The sequence below is a fragment of the Protomyctophum bolini genome (genome assembly GCF_963924005.1).
Source record: "Protomyctophum bolini genome assembly, chromosome: 1".
NCBI lineage: Eukaryota > Metazoa > Chordata > Actinopteri > Myctophiformes > Myctophidae > Protomyctophum > Protomyctophum bolini.
In genome coordinates, this window is record NC_137862.1 from 3,550,564 (window position 1) to 3,569,994 (window position 19,431).

The 19,431-nt window shown below is 43.2% G+C and overlaps 1 protein-coding gene across 2 annotated transcripts; it reads left to right on the forward strand.

Annotated features, from left to right (window-relative positions):
- The first annotated feature begins 2,755 nt into the window (after window positions 1-2,755).
- Window positions 2,756-18,876, forward strand: ampd3a (adenosine monophosphate deaminase 3a). Of its 2 annotated transcripts, none has more exons than XM_080775321.1 (15): window positions 2,756-2,823; window positions 8,514-8,736; window positions 9,388-9,580; window positions 10,658-10,823; window positions 11,688-11,907; window positions 12,578-12,707; window positions 13,571-13,765; window positions 14,301-14,432; window positions 14,519-14,682; window positions 14,964-15,090; window positions 15,659-15,822; window positions 16,404-16,524; window positions 17,205-17,378; window positions 18,334-18,444; window positions 18,633-18,876. In XM_080775321.1, the coding sequence occupies exons 1-15, from the start codon at window positions 2,766-2,768 to the stop codon at window positions 18,831-18,833; spliced, it is 2,379 nt and encodes a 792-aa protein (XP_080631447.1). In that variant the 5' UTR covers window positions 2,756-2,765; the 3' UTR covers window positions 18,834-18,876. The 2 variants fall into 2 exon arrangements, with proteins under 2 accessions (XP_080631447.1, XP_080631448.1); XM_080775322.1 differs by lacking the exon at window positions 2,756-2,823 and adding an exon at window positions 6,117-6,204.
- Window positions 18,877-19,431: the final 555 nt, after the last annotated feature.

Sequence of the window (19,431 nt, forward strand, 5' to 3'; positions counted from 1 at the left end):
AATATGTATCAAATAAATGTAAACTGAAATGCCTAAACGTATAATGTCCCAATAAATGACATGCAGGGCTCTGCATGTCATTGAGAGGAGAGGAGAAAAACAACTGGTCATACTGTGGGTGTTTCCTACCTAATTACTGTAACAAGAGTGGCAAACTCACAGATACGAGTCTGTTAGAATAACCTGAGCTGCGAGGATTATCTTTGTAATCTCACAAACACAAGCTAAACTAAACCAACCACTGTGCTGCCCTTGTTCCATATACATGTACATGTATGGCCATCGCAGCAAATCTATGACTAAAAATACATGGCATGGATGCACCTGGGACGTATCCTCAGTGATGTATCCTGAGGTCAACGGGGTTTCGGGTCTACCAACATCATACCCCTCATTCAGGCGACCAAGCCGGGGTTGATCAAATCCAGATTCACGTCCCAGTAGCTACCCTCGATCAGTCCATCAGGGAATGAGCAAGGCCACACAATCAGTTGCTCCGGAACTACTCTGCCAGGACTGGGAGAACCAGATTCTGGCACGTGGAAGGACTATAGGCTCTGTGGGTTGACTCCTGACCGGGCCCCTCCTACGTCTCACCAGGTCCACTCCTGCTCTCAGCAGGCCCAGGACCTGTGCGTTGCACCAGACTCCCCTATAGCACCAGGCCCTGTGCGTTGCACCAGACTCCATATAGCACCAGGCCCTGTGCGTTGCACCAGACTCCCCTATAGCACCAGGACCTGTGCGTTGCACCAGACTCCCATATAGCACCAGGACCTGTGCGTTGCACCAGACTCCCATATAGCACCAGGACCTGTGCGTTGCACCAGACTCCCATATAGCACCAGGACCTGTGCGTTGCACCAGACTCCCATATAGCACCAGGACCTGTGCGTTGCACCAGACTCCATATAGCACCAGGACCGGTGCGTTGCACCAGACTCCATATAGCACCAGACTCCATTTAGCACCAGGACCTGTGCGTTGCACCAGACTCCCATATAGCACCAGGCCCTGTGCGTTGCACCAGACTCCATATAGCACCAGGACCTGTGCGTTGCACCAGACTCCATATAGCACCAGGACCTGTGCGTTGCACCAGACTCCCATATAGCACCAGGCCCTGTGCGTTGCACCAGACTCCATATAGCACCAGACTCCCATATAGCACCAGGCCCTGTGCGTTGCACCAGACTCCATATAGCACCAGACTCCCATATAGCACCAGGCCCTGTGCGTTGCACCAGACTCCATATAGCACCAGACTCCCATATAGCACCAGGACCTGTGCTATATAAGTTTGAGATATTATTATTATTATTATTCTCACTGCTGGCCAACAAGAATTCTGAACTGAGGGAAGGAGTAACATGTAATGTTTACCCTGCACTGTGCTGCACATACAGTAACATGTAATGTTTACCCTGCACTGTGCTGCACATACAGTAACATGTAATGTTTACCCTGCACTGTGCTGCACATACAGTAACATGTAATGTTTACCCTGCACTGTGCTGCACATACAGTAACATGTAATGTTTACCCTGCACTGTGCTGCACATACAGTAACATGTAATGTTTACCCTGCACTGTGCTGCACATGCAGTAACATGTAATGTTTACCCTGCACTGTGCTGCACATACAGTAACATGTAATGTTTACCCTGCACTGTGCTGCACATGCAGCGTATAAGTGGCTCTGGATAAGGGTATCTGCTAAATGCCTAATCTGTCATGAGAGAACTAAGGAGCAGCACTCATTTGACAGTACTGATGTTTATGTTTTACATGTGTTTGGACAATGTGAAAGGACTGCGTTGATGTGTAACTTCCACCAGGAGAAAGCTTCGTGCAGCTGCAGAGCTTGTGCTAAGCTGTGGCAATGACAGAGTTAAGGATGAAGGGAAGTGCACTGCAGAGCAGTGTGAGGGTGATACTGTCTCATACATTCTGACCATAACAACAGCAGAGCATGACTGAGGTGCTTCTCTGAAGGAACTTCTAATCTACACAGTTCATGTACAGAAGAGGTGAGTTCATCTGCTGCCATGCAGATTTGGATTGATTTATATTTGGCCTTGGTGTGTCTTTAATATCCAGCGTCGTCTTGTGTTGACACAAGAGGATAACTGACGCTTTTGCGATATTAATGAAACGTGCAGTGTTATTACGATCATGAAGCATAACTGATTCATGCATTGCATATCCAATTCCTAAAATGTCCGGACCGTCAATGTTACAGGGGAGTGGGGGGGGGGGGGGGTCACTTTAGGACAGTGACAGAAAAATAACTAGACATATTCAGATACAATTAAAAGTCCTGTATTCAGTAAAATAACTGTCATGAAAATATATTGGTAGTTTGTACCAAACTAAATAGTGCCGAATGGCCTATTTCACAATCATATTATTGAACTGTAATTATTATTTTATTCATTACTTTAATGTTTCAGCTGGCAAATGTGGGATTGAATTTAATGACTTTGCTGCTGGGTAGTTTAACCTATAATATTATACACAATCAAGTGTGCAGTTAATCTAAATGAGCAAAATAATATAGTACGAGTAAACGAAGGGAGGAGTTACACTCTTCATCACTCCACCAGGGAAAGCCTCAGGCAAAACGTGGTGTCATAAAATCTGTACAGCTGTGAACGAACCCTGTTTGGTATTGATGGATGAGTGCACCATTTTGTGTATCTATTCTGTATACTGTATCTGTATCTACTGTACGCCGCCCCAGATCCCACCGGCTGCTGGGAAAGATGAGACGAGGCGACATCCCTCTGATAAGGCAGCAGTCAAGTCCTTGCTTGGGAAACGGTAAGATATCCCGCTCTATCCTACACACGCACGCACGCACGCACGCACTGGCCTCCTTTCTCCTTGTCTCCCCTTCAGTCACCTTTGCACCTGCATTGTTTCCATAAATACAAGGTGGTAAAGTGTGCAGCATCTTTAGTCATAGGACAGTAAGTGGCTTTCCATTCAACAGCCTGATAGAGGAGCTGTTGAGATAACTCTCTGAGATATAACACAACCCTAACCCTAACAGCCTGATAGGAGGAGCTGTTGAGATAACTCTCTGAGATAACACAAGTTAGGATCTTTACCAGCAGTGGTGGAAGAAGACGTAGTACTCACATCTTGTACTTAAAAGTAGAAGTATTAGTAGAAAAACAATGATTCCCTTTTTACTCTCCAATTTATGCCAATAAATTCCTCCCCCATGAGCCCTTAGGAGTACTCTCCCCACCCGGCTTCCCTCCCCTGAACACAGGTAGACGCCCGACAAAGCCAGATGCACCACGGTGGATTGCATCTTTAATTTTGGACTGCCACCTTTTCCACTTTGTTAAGAATACAATAGGAATACATTATAGAATACAACATAATATAGAATACAATATAATCCTGGTCTCTAAACTATGCCTCCCCCTGGCCAGCCGGGGCGCCTGATGGAGGTGAAAGGAACTGGTCGGAATAACGTGTTCCTTCCACGCGCTACGTCCGGCCGGGGAAACTCTCCACTGTCAGGTGAAAAGAAGCAGCTTGGACTCCTCATGCATAGAAGGAGGCATGAGGTCAGTCCGCTGCCCCCCCCCCCCCCCCCAGGTTGGCAGAGGAAGTGTAGCGCCCAGGATTACATTAGATTAGATAATTGACACTGTGTGGCAGGTTAACATAGTGCAGGTTAATATATAGATTTTGTATTGATACGTTTTCAAATAACTGTAGTGGAGTTAAAAGTACAATATTTCACTCTGAGATTTACTGGAGTAGAAGTATTAAGTAGAAAAATACCTATACTGACAGTAAGTATAGCCCAATAGTACTTGGGTTTATACTTAGCTACCTTCCGCCACTGTTCAACAATGACAGCAGCCTGGTGTCGGAGAGCAACCAGAGGAGACATGATAATAACAGCAGGTGACAGCTGGGTCTGGGGGGACTGTTTCAGTCATGGCTACAGAGTACACATTCATGTACTGTACACAAACTCACTTAAAGTTATGGTACGTGCTATAGATATTTCTTATACTGTACATAAAGTACAACTTGGCACTCACTTACACTTATACTGTATGCATTATTGCACGCACGCACGCACGCACGCACACACACAAAGCTATTTCCTATTCCACTTCAGTGCTGAGTAGAGTGAATACCATTAAGATGTCTCTCAGTGGTGTTGGTCTGTAATATAATGCATTTAGCAGCCCTCAGCCTTCCGGTCTAATGCTTCTAAAAAGCGGATGCTTTGCTCAATAACAGACGAACCACAATGACATTATTTCCCCATCTGCTGCAGAATCGGGAAGCAATCAGTCAATCTGAGAGCTGAATGGTATTACTGTGCTTTATTAATCATTATTTTGATATGATTAACCTGCCATGGTGCAAATATGCACACATATATATATGTGTATATTGCTTATGCTTTATACTTTTAGGCAATCTGCAGCAGCTTATTGATACCTAAAAAAAACGTAATGTAGCCACTTTGTTGTGGATTTAGTAATCCTCCTTGGTTTGTAATCTAAGAGTATATTCCTCTATTAACGGTGGTGAGAGAAGATACAGTTGAAGTATTCCTCCAAGCAGGAAGCTCAGAGAACAAGATGGTGCCATGAGGCAGTATCATATGACAAGTTCTGAAGCTTATTAAACACAGAGAATATACAGTCCAGGGGGTCCCTCTACTGTATACAGTCACTGTACTGTACTGTCACACCCGAAATCATCATATATACAGTGTGTGTGTGTGTGTGTGTGTGTGTGTGTGTGTGTGTGTGTGTGTGTGTAAGGCCTGACTCACACCTTCACAACAGACTGATGTATAGCTGATGCATGAGACTTGTTTACTGCTGCAAGCTCGCAATTAATCTCCAATGGGAGTCACATGGTTTGACACAACATTGTTGTTGTATGAGGGAGGGGGTGGGGGGGGGGCAGTCGAAACACAGCCGAAAGCCATACAACAAAAATGTTGTGTCAAACCATGTGACTTCCATTGGAAATGCATTGGCACGTACCCTTTGTTGTATGCTAGATGGAAAGGCTTGAGTCGGGCAGACATTCTAGCCTGCAGGGAATCACAGTTGCTTGATGTATTTGCAGCAGTAATGTTAAGTGCCTCTAAGCCAAGGTCAGAGAAGAGAGATGTGTGTTTGTTTATCATTCAAGAGGTACACGGGGACTGGGGAGTGACTGAGGAGAGTGATAAAGAGTGATACACGGGGACTGGGGAGTGACTGAGGAGAGTGATTCACGGGGACTGGGGAGTGACTGAGGAGAGTGATAAAGAGTGATACACGGGGACTGGGGAGTGACTGAGGAGAGTGATAAAGAGTGATACACGGGGACTGGGGAGTGACTGAGGAGAGTGATACATGGGGACTGGGGAGTGACTGAGGAGAGTGATACACGGGGACTGGGGAGTGACTGAGGAGAGTGATAAAGAGTGATACACGGGGACTGGGGAGTGACTGAGGAGAGTGATAAAGAGTGATACACAGGGACTGGGGAGTGACTGAGGAGAGTGATAAAGGACCAAATAGATGCATTATACTCTCACAGCATGTTCACGATAGTCATCACAGTTGCATAGCTTAAGTTTCCGACAGTACTCACTCAAAAGGACTGATAAATGTTGAAGAGTCTCTCTCTCTCTCTCTCTCTCTGTCCCCCATATGAGTGTGTCTTCAAAGACAAAGTGTGTGTGTGTGTGTGTGTGTGTGTGTGTGTGTGTGTGTGTGTGTGTGTGTGTGTGTGTGTGTGTGTGTGTGTGTGTGTGTGTGTGTGTGTGTTGGGGTGACAGAGAGGGAGGGTCCCTGTAGTCACTTGAGAGAGATAAAAAGGACAGTTGGGGCGGTGGGCTCTTTGTTGACAGGCGACATCCATTTCTGACATATTCCCAGGATTAGCATCTGTTTACATGATGCCATTGGCTTCTTAAAATAGAGAGAGAGAGAGAGAGAGAGAGAGAGAGAGAGAGAGAGAGAGAGAGAGAGAGTCCCTCAAGAAAACAAAACCATGGCTGCATGCCACCACAGGCTCAGATATGAGCCCAGTCAGAAGGTCCTTTATTTGGACAGAGAGAATTACCAAGCAGTGAACCTGCACAGACCTGCTTCACTGATCCCAACGGAGGTTCCCTCAGACAGACAGAACCTCCAGACATGGCTGTGAACAGCCCTGAAGGTAAGACCAGCTGAGAGAGAGAGGCATAGCCTATAGCGACAGAATGTACAACAACAGACCCATGCAGCACCTACAGCTATTTCACAGGTCAAAGTCAAAAATCACGGCCAGTTTGCCACAGAAAAGGTGCCCGATATTAATTTTAAGAGTGAGAAGAGGCCTCTGGAGTCGATAGCCCTAGTTTATACTAGTCCATATAAAGATATAAACTAAGTATACTGTACATTATTTAGCTTTGACTGGGAAGCACAGTCACAACTAATAGTTGCTGAGTTTGTTAAAATGAGCAGTCAGCTGTGTGCTCACATATAAACATATGTATTATATAATGTATACATGACTATTTGTCTGAGAGGGGGAGAGAGAAGATCATTATTTTAGATCGTGTATATTTTGTTGTGTGTTGGTGTTGGGGGAGTGACAGTAAATTATTCATATGAACACATTTCAGGATTAAAGTCATAAAGTATAACGCATAATTATGTCTTCTTTCCTCCTTTGTGTTAATGCTCATGAGTGATGCACTGTGCTGTTGTTAAGGTTGTATTGTGTCTTGTTGAACAGCTGTTGTTAAGGTTGTATTGTGTCTTGTGGAACAGCTGTTGTTAAGGTTGTATTGTGTCTTGTGGAACAGCTGTTGTTAAGGTTGTATTGTGTCTTGTTGAACAGCTGTTGTTAAGGTTGTATTGTGTCTTGTTGAACAGCTGTTGTTAAGGTTGTATTGTGTCTTGTGGAACAGCTGTTGTTAAGGTTGTATTGTGTCTTGTGGAACAGCTGTTGTTAAGGTTGTATTGTGTCTTGTGGAACAGCTGTTGTTAAGGTTGTATTGTGTCTTGTGGAACAGCTGTTGTTAAGGTTGTATTGTGTCTTGTGGAACAGCTGTTGTTAAGGTTGTATTGTGTCTTGTGGAACAGCTGTTGTTAAGGTTGTATTGTGTCTTGTGGAACAGCTGTTGTTAAGGTTGTATTGTGTCTTGTGGAACAGCTGTTGTTAAGGTTGTATTGTGTCTCGCGTTGCCAGACTGTTGCCGCTACACAAGACTACAGAATGGTAGACTTCCTAGAAGAGCTTTGTCAGAGTGGAAATTTGGCATAGTAGTCGATCACAGAGGACACCAACAAGAGCCTGTCACTGTGGTCGCTACAGCCGAGGTTCAATTTCATGGTGCTTTATTGGAATGCCAAAAGGTGTATGTTATTGAACAACATCTCCTAGGGGAAAGATACTAGAGACAGCTACTGTAAAGTCAACAGTGTTCATTTAACTCAGAGGAGTGTACACATGGAACCAAATGGACCCTTATGTTAAATGAGTTAAATGAACACTGAGGCCGGGTTTTACTGTGCAGAGCCTGTGAACAAATGTTGTCAACATGAGTGAGTATGTGTAGAGACATGGACGGGCTGCTAAACTGCTATTTACAGCTGAGTTGAGGCTGTGTCGAGTTTATAGACTTCATATATTACAGTAATTACAGTAGCTATATTAGGCTGCTGAGACTGGGAAGCCCCAAGTCACACCTAATGTGTTTATTATAGTTATTTACAGTAGTGTATGTATAATAGTTTCTTATATTGTATTCATTCATTGTTTTTCTTTTTTTTTTTTACAGTACAGGCCTATACTGTAAATAAACAGTTGGCCAACATCTTCACTCTCAATTGTGTGCCATCATGGCTGTCATTTCACTGCACTTGTACGCACTTGTATGCATTGTACATTTCTGCACTGCAGTTTCCTAAGATCATCCCTGCCCTTTCTTTGTGTACGTTCTTGCAGACATGCCACGACAGTTCCCTAAGATCATCTTTGTGTACATTCTTATTTCTTGCAGACATACCACGACAGTTTCCTAAGATCATCCCTGCCCTTTCTTTGTGTACATTATCTTGCAGACATACCACGACAGTTTCCTAAGATCATCCCTGCCCTTTCTTTGTGTACATTATCTTGCAGACATACCACGACAGTTTCCTAAGATCATCCCTGCCCTTTCTTTGTGTACATTATCTTGCAGACATACCACGACAGTTTCCTAAGATCATCCCTGCCCTTTCTTTGTGTACATTATCTTGCAGACATACCACGACAGTTTCCTAAGATCATCCCTGCCCTTTCTTTGTGTACATTATCTTGCAGACATACCACGACAGTTTCCTAAGATCATCCCTGCCCTTTCTTTGTGTACATTATCTTGCAGACATACCACGACAGTTTCCTAAGATCATCCCTGCCCTTTCTTTGTGTACATTATCTTGCAGACATACCACGACAGTTCCCTAAGATCATCTTTGTGTACATTCTCCCAGACATACCACGACAGTTCCCTAAGATCACCCTCAGCGAGGCGGACGAGGAGGTGCAGCTCCGAGCGGAGAAGGTCTACGCTACGGCGCTGAAGGAAGAGGACACCAAGGACGCCATGTCCATGTTCACCGTGCCCGAGGACTGTCCCATCGGCCTCCACCAGGCCAAGGAACGTGAGCTGCTTAAGGAGCTGGCAGAGCAGCAGTCAGAGGAGAGCGCCAAGAGGTAGTAAAACCATGTCTGAGAGAGTGACATTCACTATCATAAAACCTATACTCTCGTAACTCTCAGTAATCCTTAAAGATGGAGTGCCACAATTTTTTTATTTTTCATGTGTCTATGAGGTGACAGTACTTCATTAGACACCCTGGAGTTGTTTTTATGTGCAATGGTGTATTGACTTTGTATTTAGGGTTTCTTTCTGGAGGCTGAACCCTTGACAGTCAAACGGGCCAATGAAATAAACAGTAAAATAGTGTCATCACACTATCAGCCCCTCCCCTAACCCCTCCCCCTTTAACATACAACTACAGCTGTGGGTGCGGCTTCAGTTCAGGTGGATCACCACCCATCACCACCCACGAGGCAAACCAGGCATACTTAATGAACTGGTGGGCGTGTCCACATAAAAGCATGATTTTAACTAATACTGTACACTTTTTGGAAAAAGTTCTTCCCCCTTATATTGTATTAATACCTGGTGATCATGTTTTAGGGTGGAAAGAAATCGTGGCACTCCATCTTTAATGTTTTTGAGCAATGCCTACTTCATATACTCCATCACACGACGGCGTCTCTTGCCGAGACAAACTAACAACACGTACCTACGGCATGTGATGGATGGGATGGCACATCAAATCTCTGTTCCATTTCCAGGAAGCAGAGTTTCAAGATGATCCGTTCCCAGTCCATGTCCTTGCAGATGCCTGCAGTGAACGCAGAGTGGACGACACGCTGCTCAGTGGCAGCCACTCCTTATCTGTCTCCCAGCTCCACTTCATGCTCCTCCGCACCAGAGACCTGCCCTGAATACCAGAGGGTCACCATCAGCGGAGATTACTGTGCTGGAGTAAGTCAATTTGACGATAATAATCTCTCCAGACGGTTCCCAGATTGTATTGATGGTTAAGAAGTGATATTGCAATTCACAAGTCCATGCAGGCAACAATCAAATAAACACATACTTTATATGGTGTGGTTCCCAAACAGGGAACATAAAACAAAACATTAGTACAAAAGAAATGGCTCAATAATTAATTAAACCAAACACTAAAATCAATCTAAACAATTAAACAGCAGTGGTGACATTCTATAAGGAAGTGAAAACAAACATTTAGTACACTATAGAGTTAAACAAAATAAATCATTGCAACAACAATTTGATATGATGTATCAAATTGTATATACTATTTGAGTCTGTGTTCATTCACATCCTGAGCTCATCACTTCCAGGCACATGAACTCACCCTGGGTAGGGTAGTAGTAACAAATAATTAAAATACTTATTTAGAAAACACTTATTTTAGTACAATCTAAATAACATCTATCCATCATGTTACTCACCAAGGCAGGGAAAAGATAAAACACAATTAAGACATGATCTCAGGAGGACCCACATGCAGCCAACACCAAGAAACCTGTGTTTGTTTGTTAGACTGCAGGCCTTTACATAATCAACACTGATTGACAAGGAAGTGGCAGGGCAGCCAGTCTACGGTGGCCCGTGAGGCTCAATGTTGCCTGGCTACACTAGCATGCATGTAAAAGAAGCCTTAACCGTTTTAATTGTTTTTCCAATAAGAGATCAAACAAGACCCAGTCAGTGGCGTGCACAGACATTTAGAGGGGCAGGTGCTCCTCTAAATGTGGAAAAAAAGGGCACCTTGTCCTTGTGCAGCGCATGGAAACGGCCGGTTGCCATGATAGTGTGAGATTTATAGATTTTAGGGCCTAAATAATATATTGGAAGCTTTTTATCAAGAATTGATCAATGTCACCATGGTCCACATACAAAAAAAATGTTTTTTTTTTTTTTCAAAAGGGCACATTGCTGTCCAGAAGGAAGGGCAGGGGTGCTCTAGCACCCCCTAGTGTCTATCTGTGCACGCCACTGACAAGACCAGTGTCATGATTACTTTATTTCCAGATCACAGTGGAGGACTATGAACAGGCTGCCAAAAGCCTCCTAAAGGCTCTGTTTATCCGGGAGAAGTATTCCAAACTGGCATATCACCGCTTCTGCAGAACCACCTCACAGTTCCTCTGCAGCGCTGAGAACAAACCATGGAGGGAGGAGAACGAGGTTCTACCAGGTATAAAACACAGGTACCATGAGGTATAGACCATGGAGGGAGGAGAACGAGGTTCTACCAGGTATAAAACACAGGTACCATGAGGTATAGACCATGGAGGGAGGAGAACGAGGTTCTACCAGGTATAAAACACAGGTACCATGAGGTATAAACCATGGAGGGAGGAGAACGAGGTTCTACCAGGTATAAAACACAGGTACCAGGTATAAACCATGGAGGGAGGAGAACGAGGTTCTACCAGGTATAAAACACAGGTACCAGGTATAAACCATGGAGGGAGGAGAACGAGGTTCTACCAGGTATAAAACACAGGTACCAGCTATAAACCATGGAGGGAGGAGAACGAGGTTCTACCAGGTATAAAACACAGGTACCAGGTATAAACCATGGAGGGAGGAGAACGAGGTTCTACCAGGTATAAAACACGGGTACCAGGTATAAACCATGGAGGGAGGAGAACGAGGTTCTACCAGGTATAAAACACTAGAAGATATCATGACAAGACACAAAGAGTAGTTCACCCAAAATAATACTTATTACTGTAATGTAATGTTGTTTGTCCGGTGCTCCGATGCGTATGTATGTCCGTGCAGCTGCGTATGACGTGATGATTAATTTGTGCTTGATATGGCATTGGTTTCAGATTACATACATGTGGGGCATTACCTAACCCAACACTGAAACATATCATTATTATGTCACTATCGAGAGCCAGTTATACCCTGGCATTGGTACATATCTTCATTACGTCATACGCAGCTCGCAAGTATAACCACAGTATACTGCTAATAATTACATATACATATATATACATAGTCAGGTACTGTATTTCATTGAGAATAAACTTGCGTTACATGGTTACAGATATCTGCCCATGCCCGAGGGAGGGGGAGGATCCCTACAGCACGGAGAACATCCCAGAGGACCTGAGCTACGAGCTGAAGATGAAAGACGGAATAGTTTACGTGTACGACGACGCAGAGGCTCTGAGGGAGAAGCGACCTCACAGGCTTCCCTACCCAGACCTGGAAACCTTCGCCATCGACCTCAGTCACGTGCTGGCCATGATCGCTGACGGACCCACGTGAGTCACTGTCACGATCCCACCACATCAGTGCTTCTCATGGTTCAGGTTTCAGGTTTAGGTTTATTTGTGTATAGATACAGAGTATAAATACAATGAAAATTATTTTGCTCAGAGCACTCTCAGTCTTACATACACAGGACATAAACAAACATCTATAGTGCAAGAAAAAGACAAAAAAGCAGAAGGAAAAAAAAAAGTGCAAGTGAAGTGACAAAACAGTGCAATACAGTTCAAGGTCAGCTGTTCAGCAGCCTGACTGCCTGGGGGTAGAAACTGTTACTGAGAAGGGAGTGGTTTGAACAGGGTATTTGCGGGATGGCTGGTGTCTTCCATGATGTTGTGGGCTTTCTTCATACAACGAGTGGTGTAGATGTTATGGAGACTGCCATGGGTAATTCTGTACTGCCGACATGAAAACCTTTTTATGTCAAGGACCCCAAAATGAATATGCATTTGGCCACGGATCCACATCTGAAAGTATTTCTTGCTGGACCCCATACAAGATTTGTGTTGTTAAAATGTTTCAAAGATCCTATATTAACCCATAGTATTCTAAATTGTCTCCCTGGAGGTCCCCGGACTCAAAATTGAGAGAGCCATATTGCTGTACCGTTCACACACTACTATTACTACTGTAAAACTGTATAGTACTGTGCTTTATTTGCAGAAAAACCTACTGTCACAGACGACTCAATTTCCTCGGTTCGAAATTCTACCTCCATGAGATGCTCAACGAGATGGCCGAGCTAAGGGAACTGAAAGGTGTTCCTCACAGAGATTTCTACAATGTTAGGAAGGCAAGTATTCTCTTCTTAAAGAATGTGGAACATTGGTATACAGACAGTAGTATTCTCCATATTTGTCTGAATCTTTTAGACAATGCCTTCATGCTGAGGATAAGATATTAAGAAGGGCATAAGTACAGTACGTGTGCATAATTATTGATCCACGTGGAGTAATGGACCATATTGCGAGATGACCTCAGTCACAGTGTCCTGAAATGCAATCAGTCTCATCCTTCTATAACAATTTACAATTCAGGCATTTAGCAGACACTCTTAATCCAGAGCGATTTACATTAAGCAAGAACAAAAAAGCATGGGAATACATCACATAAAAAGCATTTATCATGAAATATGCGTAAGCTAAGAACGTAACAGTGGAATATCTATATAATGAAACTATACATATAAACTATACATATATACTACTATGCTATACATAATGTACTATGACGTGCTATGACTACATACAATGTAATTATAGTGCTGTCTACATAACATGCTATAAGTCTGTATACTACTATCAAATGCTATCCAAGTCTACAGAAATGCTATCTAAGGGGGTATAGGGTAAGTGCTATGGGCCACGATGGAGTCTGAAAAGGTGGGTTTTCAGACTACGGCGGAAGATTGGGAGTGATATAAAGGAACATAACTTCCTATAATAAAGGAAGTTATGTTTGATAATCAGTATTGACCTTGATCTTTGTGTTGTGACGATGATGCAGTGTAATGAGTCATGATGACAGAGTGACAGTACATACAGTAATAGACAGACAGCCTCATTACAATACTTTCACTATCGCTTTGTGGCTCAAATAATTACAATATTGGCCAGCTGAATGAACACGCCTGCCCTATAATCTATCTCCCCATAGGTGGACACACACATTCACGCCGCAGCCTGCATGTCTCAGAAACACCTCCTGACCTTCATCCAGACCACCTGTAAGACCGAGGCAGACCGGGTGGTGTTGGAGAAGGCTGGGCGGAGAATGACCCTCAGGCAGGTCTTCCATAATCTCGACATGGACCCCTATGACCTCACGGTGGACTCCCTGGACGTGCATGCTGTAAGACATACCGTTCACGCATTTCTATCACGCTTTTAAAAAGGTTTCTAAGATATTGTGCATGAAACATATCAAGACCTTTATCATAGCAGACCTGCAGTAACCTTCAAAAAGAAAGCCTGAATCACATACTGTATGTCAGGCAATCTTTTTTTTTTTTTTACGCCTTTTAAGTTAATTTAAGTTAAAAGTAACAGCACAAGGATGTTGGACACCTATAGCAAAATGTCTGTGCATGCATACAGCAAAGCTATTTGGCTTCCTCAAACATTTTAGATACGTAATGTTAAAAACGTTATAATGCAAATTGGACTTTAATGCAGTCACAGTGTATTTTTATCTCAAAATCAATAAACATACATAACATGTACTGTATTTAAAAATACATATTGGAAGTGACCTAGAACATGAAAGTTACAGTTACATTTATATTTTCCTATTTGCACATGGCTGTTAGTGGCTGTTACTGTCAGAAGATAATGAATCACATAAGTTATTGCATTCACAACGTACTGTGCCTGTTCAAATCTCATAGGGGAGACAAACCTTTCATCGTTTTGACAAGTTTAACTCAAAGTATAACCCAGTGGGGGCCAGTGAACTTCGCGAAATCTACCTGAAAACAGACAACTTCATTGACGGAGAGTACTTTGCTCGCATAGTAAAGGTATAAAAATCAACAATTTATTGCTACACATATCCACAAACTCTTAACACTGACAATTTGACCTATAAATCTTCTGCCCTTAACAGGAAGTGTCCCACGACCTGGAGGAAAGTAAGTATCAGCACGCGGAGCCTCGTCTGTCCATCTACGGGCGCTCTCCAGACGAATGGGACAGCCTGTCCAAGTGGTTCATCCTACACAAAGTGCACTCTCCCAACATGAGGTGGATCATCCAAGTACCCAGAATATAGTAAGCGCAGTTCTTTCTGTTTTTTTTAATACTGTTTTTATTTGGGCATTTTTTTGTATATGACAACTTTCATTATATAAAATGAAAAATAATAATGTCAGGTATAATGTAAATTCCACATACAATACAATACAAAAAAGATATATAATAAATGTGATAAACACGAAAACAAAAACAAAACAAAGACAACAGGACAGACACTCTTGCTCTCAAACTTTCCCAACACGTTGTTGTAAATTAACTGAATTACATTCCCCCCCCCCCCCCCCCCCCTCTTTCAGTGATATTTTCAAGGCAAAAAAGTTGGTTCCTAACTTTGCAAAGATGCTGGAGAACGTATTTCTACCTCTTTTTGAGGCCACGGTCAACCCACAGAAACACAAGGAACTTCATGTTTTCCTCAAATATGTAAGTGACCGACCGACCGGGGTCCCCCAGGGCTCTGTACTTTTCCCCACTAACCAGAATCCAGCATACATGAACTCAATGTGTCTCATTGCGATGCGTTGTGAGCTTAAAGGGACACTTCACCCTTTTTGCAAAAAAATATATGTTAATGACGTTTAGAAGCTTTAGATCACTTTCCTGGGGGTATTTATGTGTAATATGTGGTTTTAGATATTTTAGATTGAAGCAGTGAGCCTGGTGTCTCTGATGTCATGGACACTGGTCTCACTACCTTCCTGGACTACAATTCCCAAAATTCTTTGGTGCACTGCTACTCCTTGTGGATAGGGGGGAGAGCTGTCTTACTGAGACAACATGTAGTCCAGGAAGGAAGTGAGCCCAGTGTTCATGACATCAGAGACAACAGGCTCACTGCTACAATCTAAAATATCTAAAACCACATTAACATATATTTTAAAGATCGGCTATTTTTCGCCAAATGTTCATTACATGCCCAGAAATGGATGGACGCGTTCATGTGATTTTACTATTTATTAATCATGTAATATCTTGTATACTTTTCTTCAAGGTGACTGGATTTGACAGTGTGGATGATGAATCCAAACACAGTGATCACATGTTCTCCTACAAGAGTCCGAAGCCAGAGCAGTGGACCACAGAAGACAACCCGCCCTACAGTTACTACCTCTTCCACATGTACGCCAACATCATGGTCCTCAACAACCTCAGGAAGTACGCTGCTCTGTCATACAGTATGTGTTACACTGAAAGTCTGACACAGAGCTCCCTGCTGTGAGATGATGACAGCTATTTGATTCATACGGCTGGTATTGTAATGTGATCTAACAAGCAGCTCAGCTGGGCCATGGGAATGAATATACAGTAGATATTCATATTTGATTCCTGGCTAACGAGTGAGACAGAAGAACTTTGACAATATACAGTATATATAGAGTCTACGTAAAATGTAATGTAATCTAAATTACTTGCCCCATGACACTTACTTCGCGCGCGCACACACACACACACACACACACACACACACACACACACACACACACACACACACACACACACACACACACACACACACACACACACACACACACACACACACACACACACACACACACACACACACACACACACAAGCCTATAGCACGCCTGAAAAAATGGAAAGACAAAGATTACATGGTTTTCAATTATTGTAGTACAGCTACATAATAACAATAACATATTATGATACTTTACATTTTAATAAAAGTTCAGCATGACAAAATGACCAGCAAATAATGACCCTTTGTGTTCTGCAGAGAGCACGGCATGAGCACCTTCCAGTTCCGGCCGCACTGTGGAGAAGCAGGCTCCATTACTCACCTGGTGTCCGCCTTCCTCACCGCGGACAACATCTCACACGGACTCAACTTAAAGAAGGTACCGTTCTGCTTCTAACCCCAACCTCAGTCTTAACCCGCCACGTATAGGTCGCTAACCCCAACCTCAGTCTTAACGGGCCACGCATCGGTCGCTAACCCCAACCTCAGTCTTAACCGGCCACGTATCGGTCGAAGGTCGCTAACCCCAACCTCAGTCTTAACCGGCCACGTATCGGTCGAAGGTCGCTAACCCCAACCTCAGTCTTAACTGTATAGGTCAGACTAACGGGATGCCGGACCTATGGGCAGTCCCCCTTATTTTTTCACCCATCACAAGTAATAATTATTTAATCCACAACAAGCATCACTGTCCAAATAGTATTGGATATGTGGCTGGAATAAATAAATATCTATGTGTAAATCAGGGCCACCATGGGTCAGGGGCACAAATGTATTATAATTTGACAGACAGGCAGTTCTGTTGAACTGAGGAAAATACTATTCAGTGTCAGCTTTGAAAGTGTGTCCTACTGTTTACAGTTGTATATTTGGCTGTTTATGCCAGGTCCCTTAAAGGGATAGTTCAGTTTTTTTTTTTTAACTTAAGCTGTATATGAAATACTTGCCAGTGTGTGTGTGTGTGTGTGTGTGTGTGTGTGTGTGTGTGTGTGTGTGTGTGTGTGTGTGTGTGTGTGTGTGTGTGTGTGTGTGTGTGTGCGTGCGTGCATGCGTTGTCAGAGCCCCGTGCTGCAGTACCTGTACTACCTGGCTCAGGTGCCAATAGCGATGTCTCCGCTGAGCAACAACAGCCTGTTCCTAGAATACTCCAAAAGTCCTCTCCGGGAGTTCCTCCACAAGGGTTTATGTGTGTCCCTGTCCACTGATGACCCCATGCAGTTCCACTACACTAAGGTACAGTAAACACATGAATATATACTGTAACATCCTGTCCACTGATGACCCCATGCAGTTCCACTACACTAAGGTACAGTAAACACATGAATATATACTGTAACATCCTGTCCACTGATGACCCCATGCAGTTCCACTACACTAAGGTACAGTAAACACATGAATATATACTGTAACATCCTGTCCACTGATGACCCCATGCAGTTCCACTACACTAAGGTACAGTAAAGACATGAATATATACTGTAACATCCTGTCCACAGATGACCCTATACAGTTCCACTACACTAAGGTACAGTAAACACATGAATATACACTGCAACATCCTGTCCACTGATGACCCCATGCAGTTCCACTACACTAAGGTACTGTAAACACATGAATATATACTGTAACATCCTGTCCACAGATGACCCTATAGTTCCACTACACTAAGGTACAGTAAACACATGAATATACACTGTAACATCCTGTCCACAGATGACCCTATAGTTCCACTACACTAAGGTACTGTAAACACATGAATATATACTGTAACATCCTGTCCACTGATGACCCCATGCAGTTCCACTACACTAAGGTACTGTAAACACATGAATATATACTGTAACATCCTGTCCACTGATGACCCCATGCAGTTCCACTACACTAAGGTACTGTAAACACATGAATATATACTGTAACATCCTGTCCACAGATGACCCTATAGTTCCACTACACTAAGGTACTGTAAACACATGAATATATACTGTAACATCCTGTCCACTAGGTCTCATAGTAAGTGCTCACAGCGTTCGCAAACATCCCAATGTGTGTGAGCTTGTACATATTGACAGTAATGATATGCCCAAACACTAGGGACAACATAGCTCTGGTCCATAACCTTCTACTGGTACAACAGGTTGAACGTGGTTGTAAAGTTCTAATCCCATCACGTTTGTCACCATGTCTCCAGGAGCCCCTAATGGAGGAGTATGCCATTGCAGCTCAGCTGTGGAAACTCAGCACGTGTGACGTGTGTGAGATAGCCAGGAACAGTGTGCTGCAAAGTGGCCTGTCTCACCAGGTAAGTATATTTAACTTTAACTTTCTCCATCGTTTTAATTAGTCATGTCCAGATCCATCATGTTATCATAACACTAAAGTAATAAAGTAAATTACTGGTCAGGAATTCGGAATGTGTTGCATCATGCATTCATTGTAATCTGGACATTTACAGATGTTTGTAAAAACCCTGTGATTTTTTTTTTACAGGAGAAGAAAGACTTCTTAGGCGTGAACTACCTGAAAGATGGACCTGAGGGTAACGACATCCGTCGGACCAACGTAGCTCAGATCCGCATGGCCTTTCGGCGCGAGACTCTGTGCAACGAACTGAGCTTCTTAGCAGACGCAGTGAAGTCTGAAGCTCTGAGCGCCCGGACAGAGGAACATGGACCTCACATGAAGACATAAAATAATCCAAACATGATGATAATAAAAACTGTCAGGATACTATGATACTACTATGTGCCTGTGGTGATGATGGTTTGTCAAAAGGTTGCTGTTTGTCTACACAGAAGTCAAATAGATACTTGTACAAATAGATACTTGTACAACAATGTCCCTGGCCTCGAAAGCCTATCAATTAAAACAAACATATTAATACAACATCGACCGGTATCTTTAAAGACAGCTATGCGGTCAAACAGTGCTCAAAGTTCAAAAATAAATACAAATTGATTAAAAAAAAAAAATAATAACAAACATTTCAGTCATTGACTATCATCAGTGCTAGGCTACTGGAATAAATCTTCTCCAAGAACAAATAGAGCAGAGATGACAGATCAGTCAGTCAGCTGATGGTCCTATAACTCCTAACACTCTGCTGTATAGGCATACTGTATAGTCACAAGACAAAAACATTGTTTCAGCTTGCCCAGAGGGAGGAGAGAGAGAGAGGGGTTATTGTCAATCAGCACGTTCAGTTCTACCATCCAGCATTGGGCGGGGCAGCATTCAGACTCATACGCTGAGTTGTCTGTACCCAGATTTGAACCCATGACCTTCTGTT

What these genes read in the sequence shown, in the direction of transcription:
- ampd3a (XM_080775321.1), top strand. Translation starts at nt 2,766, where the DNA reads ATGAGACGAGGCGACATCCCTCTGATAAGGCAGCAGTCAAGTCCTTGC. An exon ending in ATTTCTACAATGTTAGGAAG is followed by an intron (nt 12,708 to 13,570) that starts GCAAGTATTCTC and finishes ATCTCCCCATAG; the next exon opens with GTGGACACACACATTCACGC. An exon ending in GTCCTCAACAACCTCAGGAA is followed by an intron (nt 15,823 to 16,403) that starts GTACGCTGCTCT and finishes TGTGTTCTGCAG; the next exon opens with AGAGCACGGCATGAGCACCT.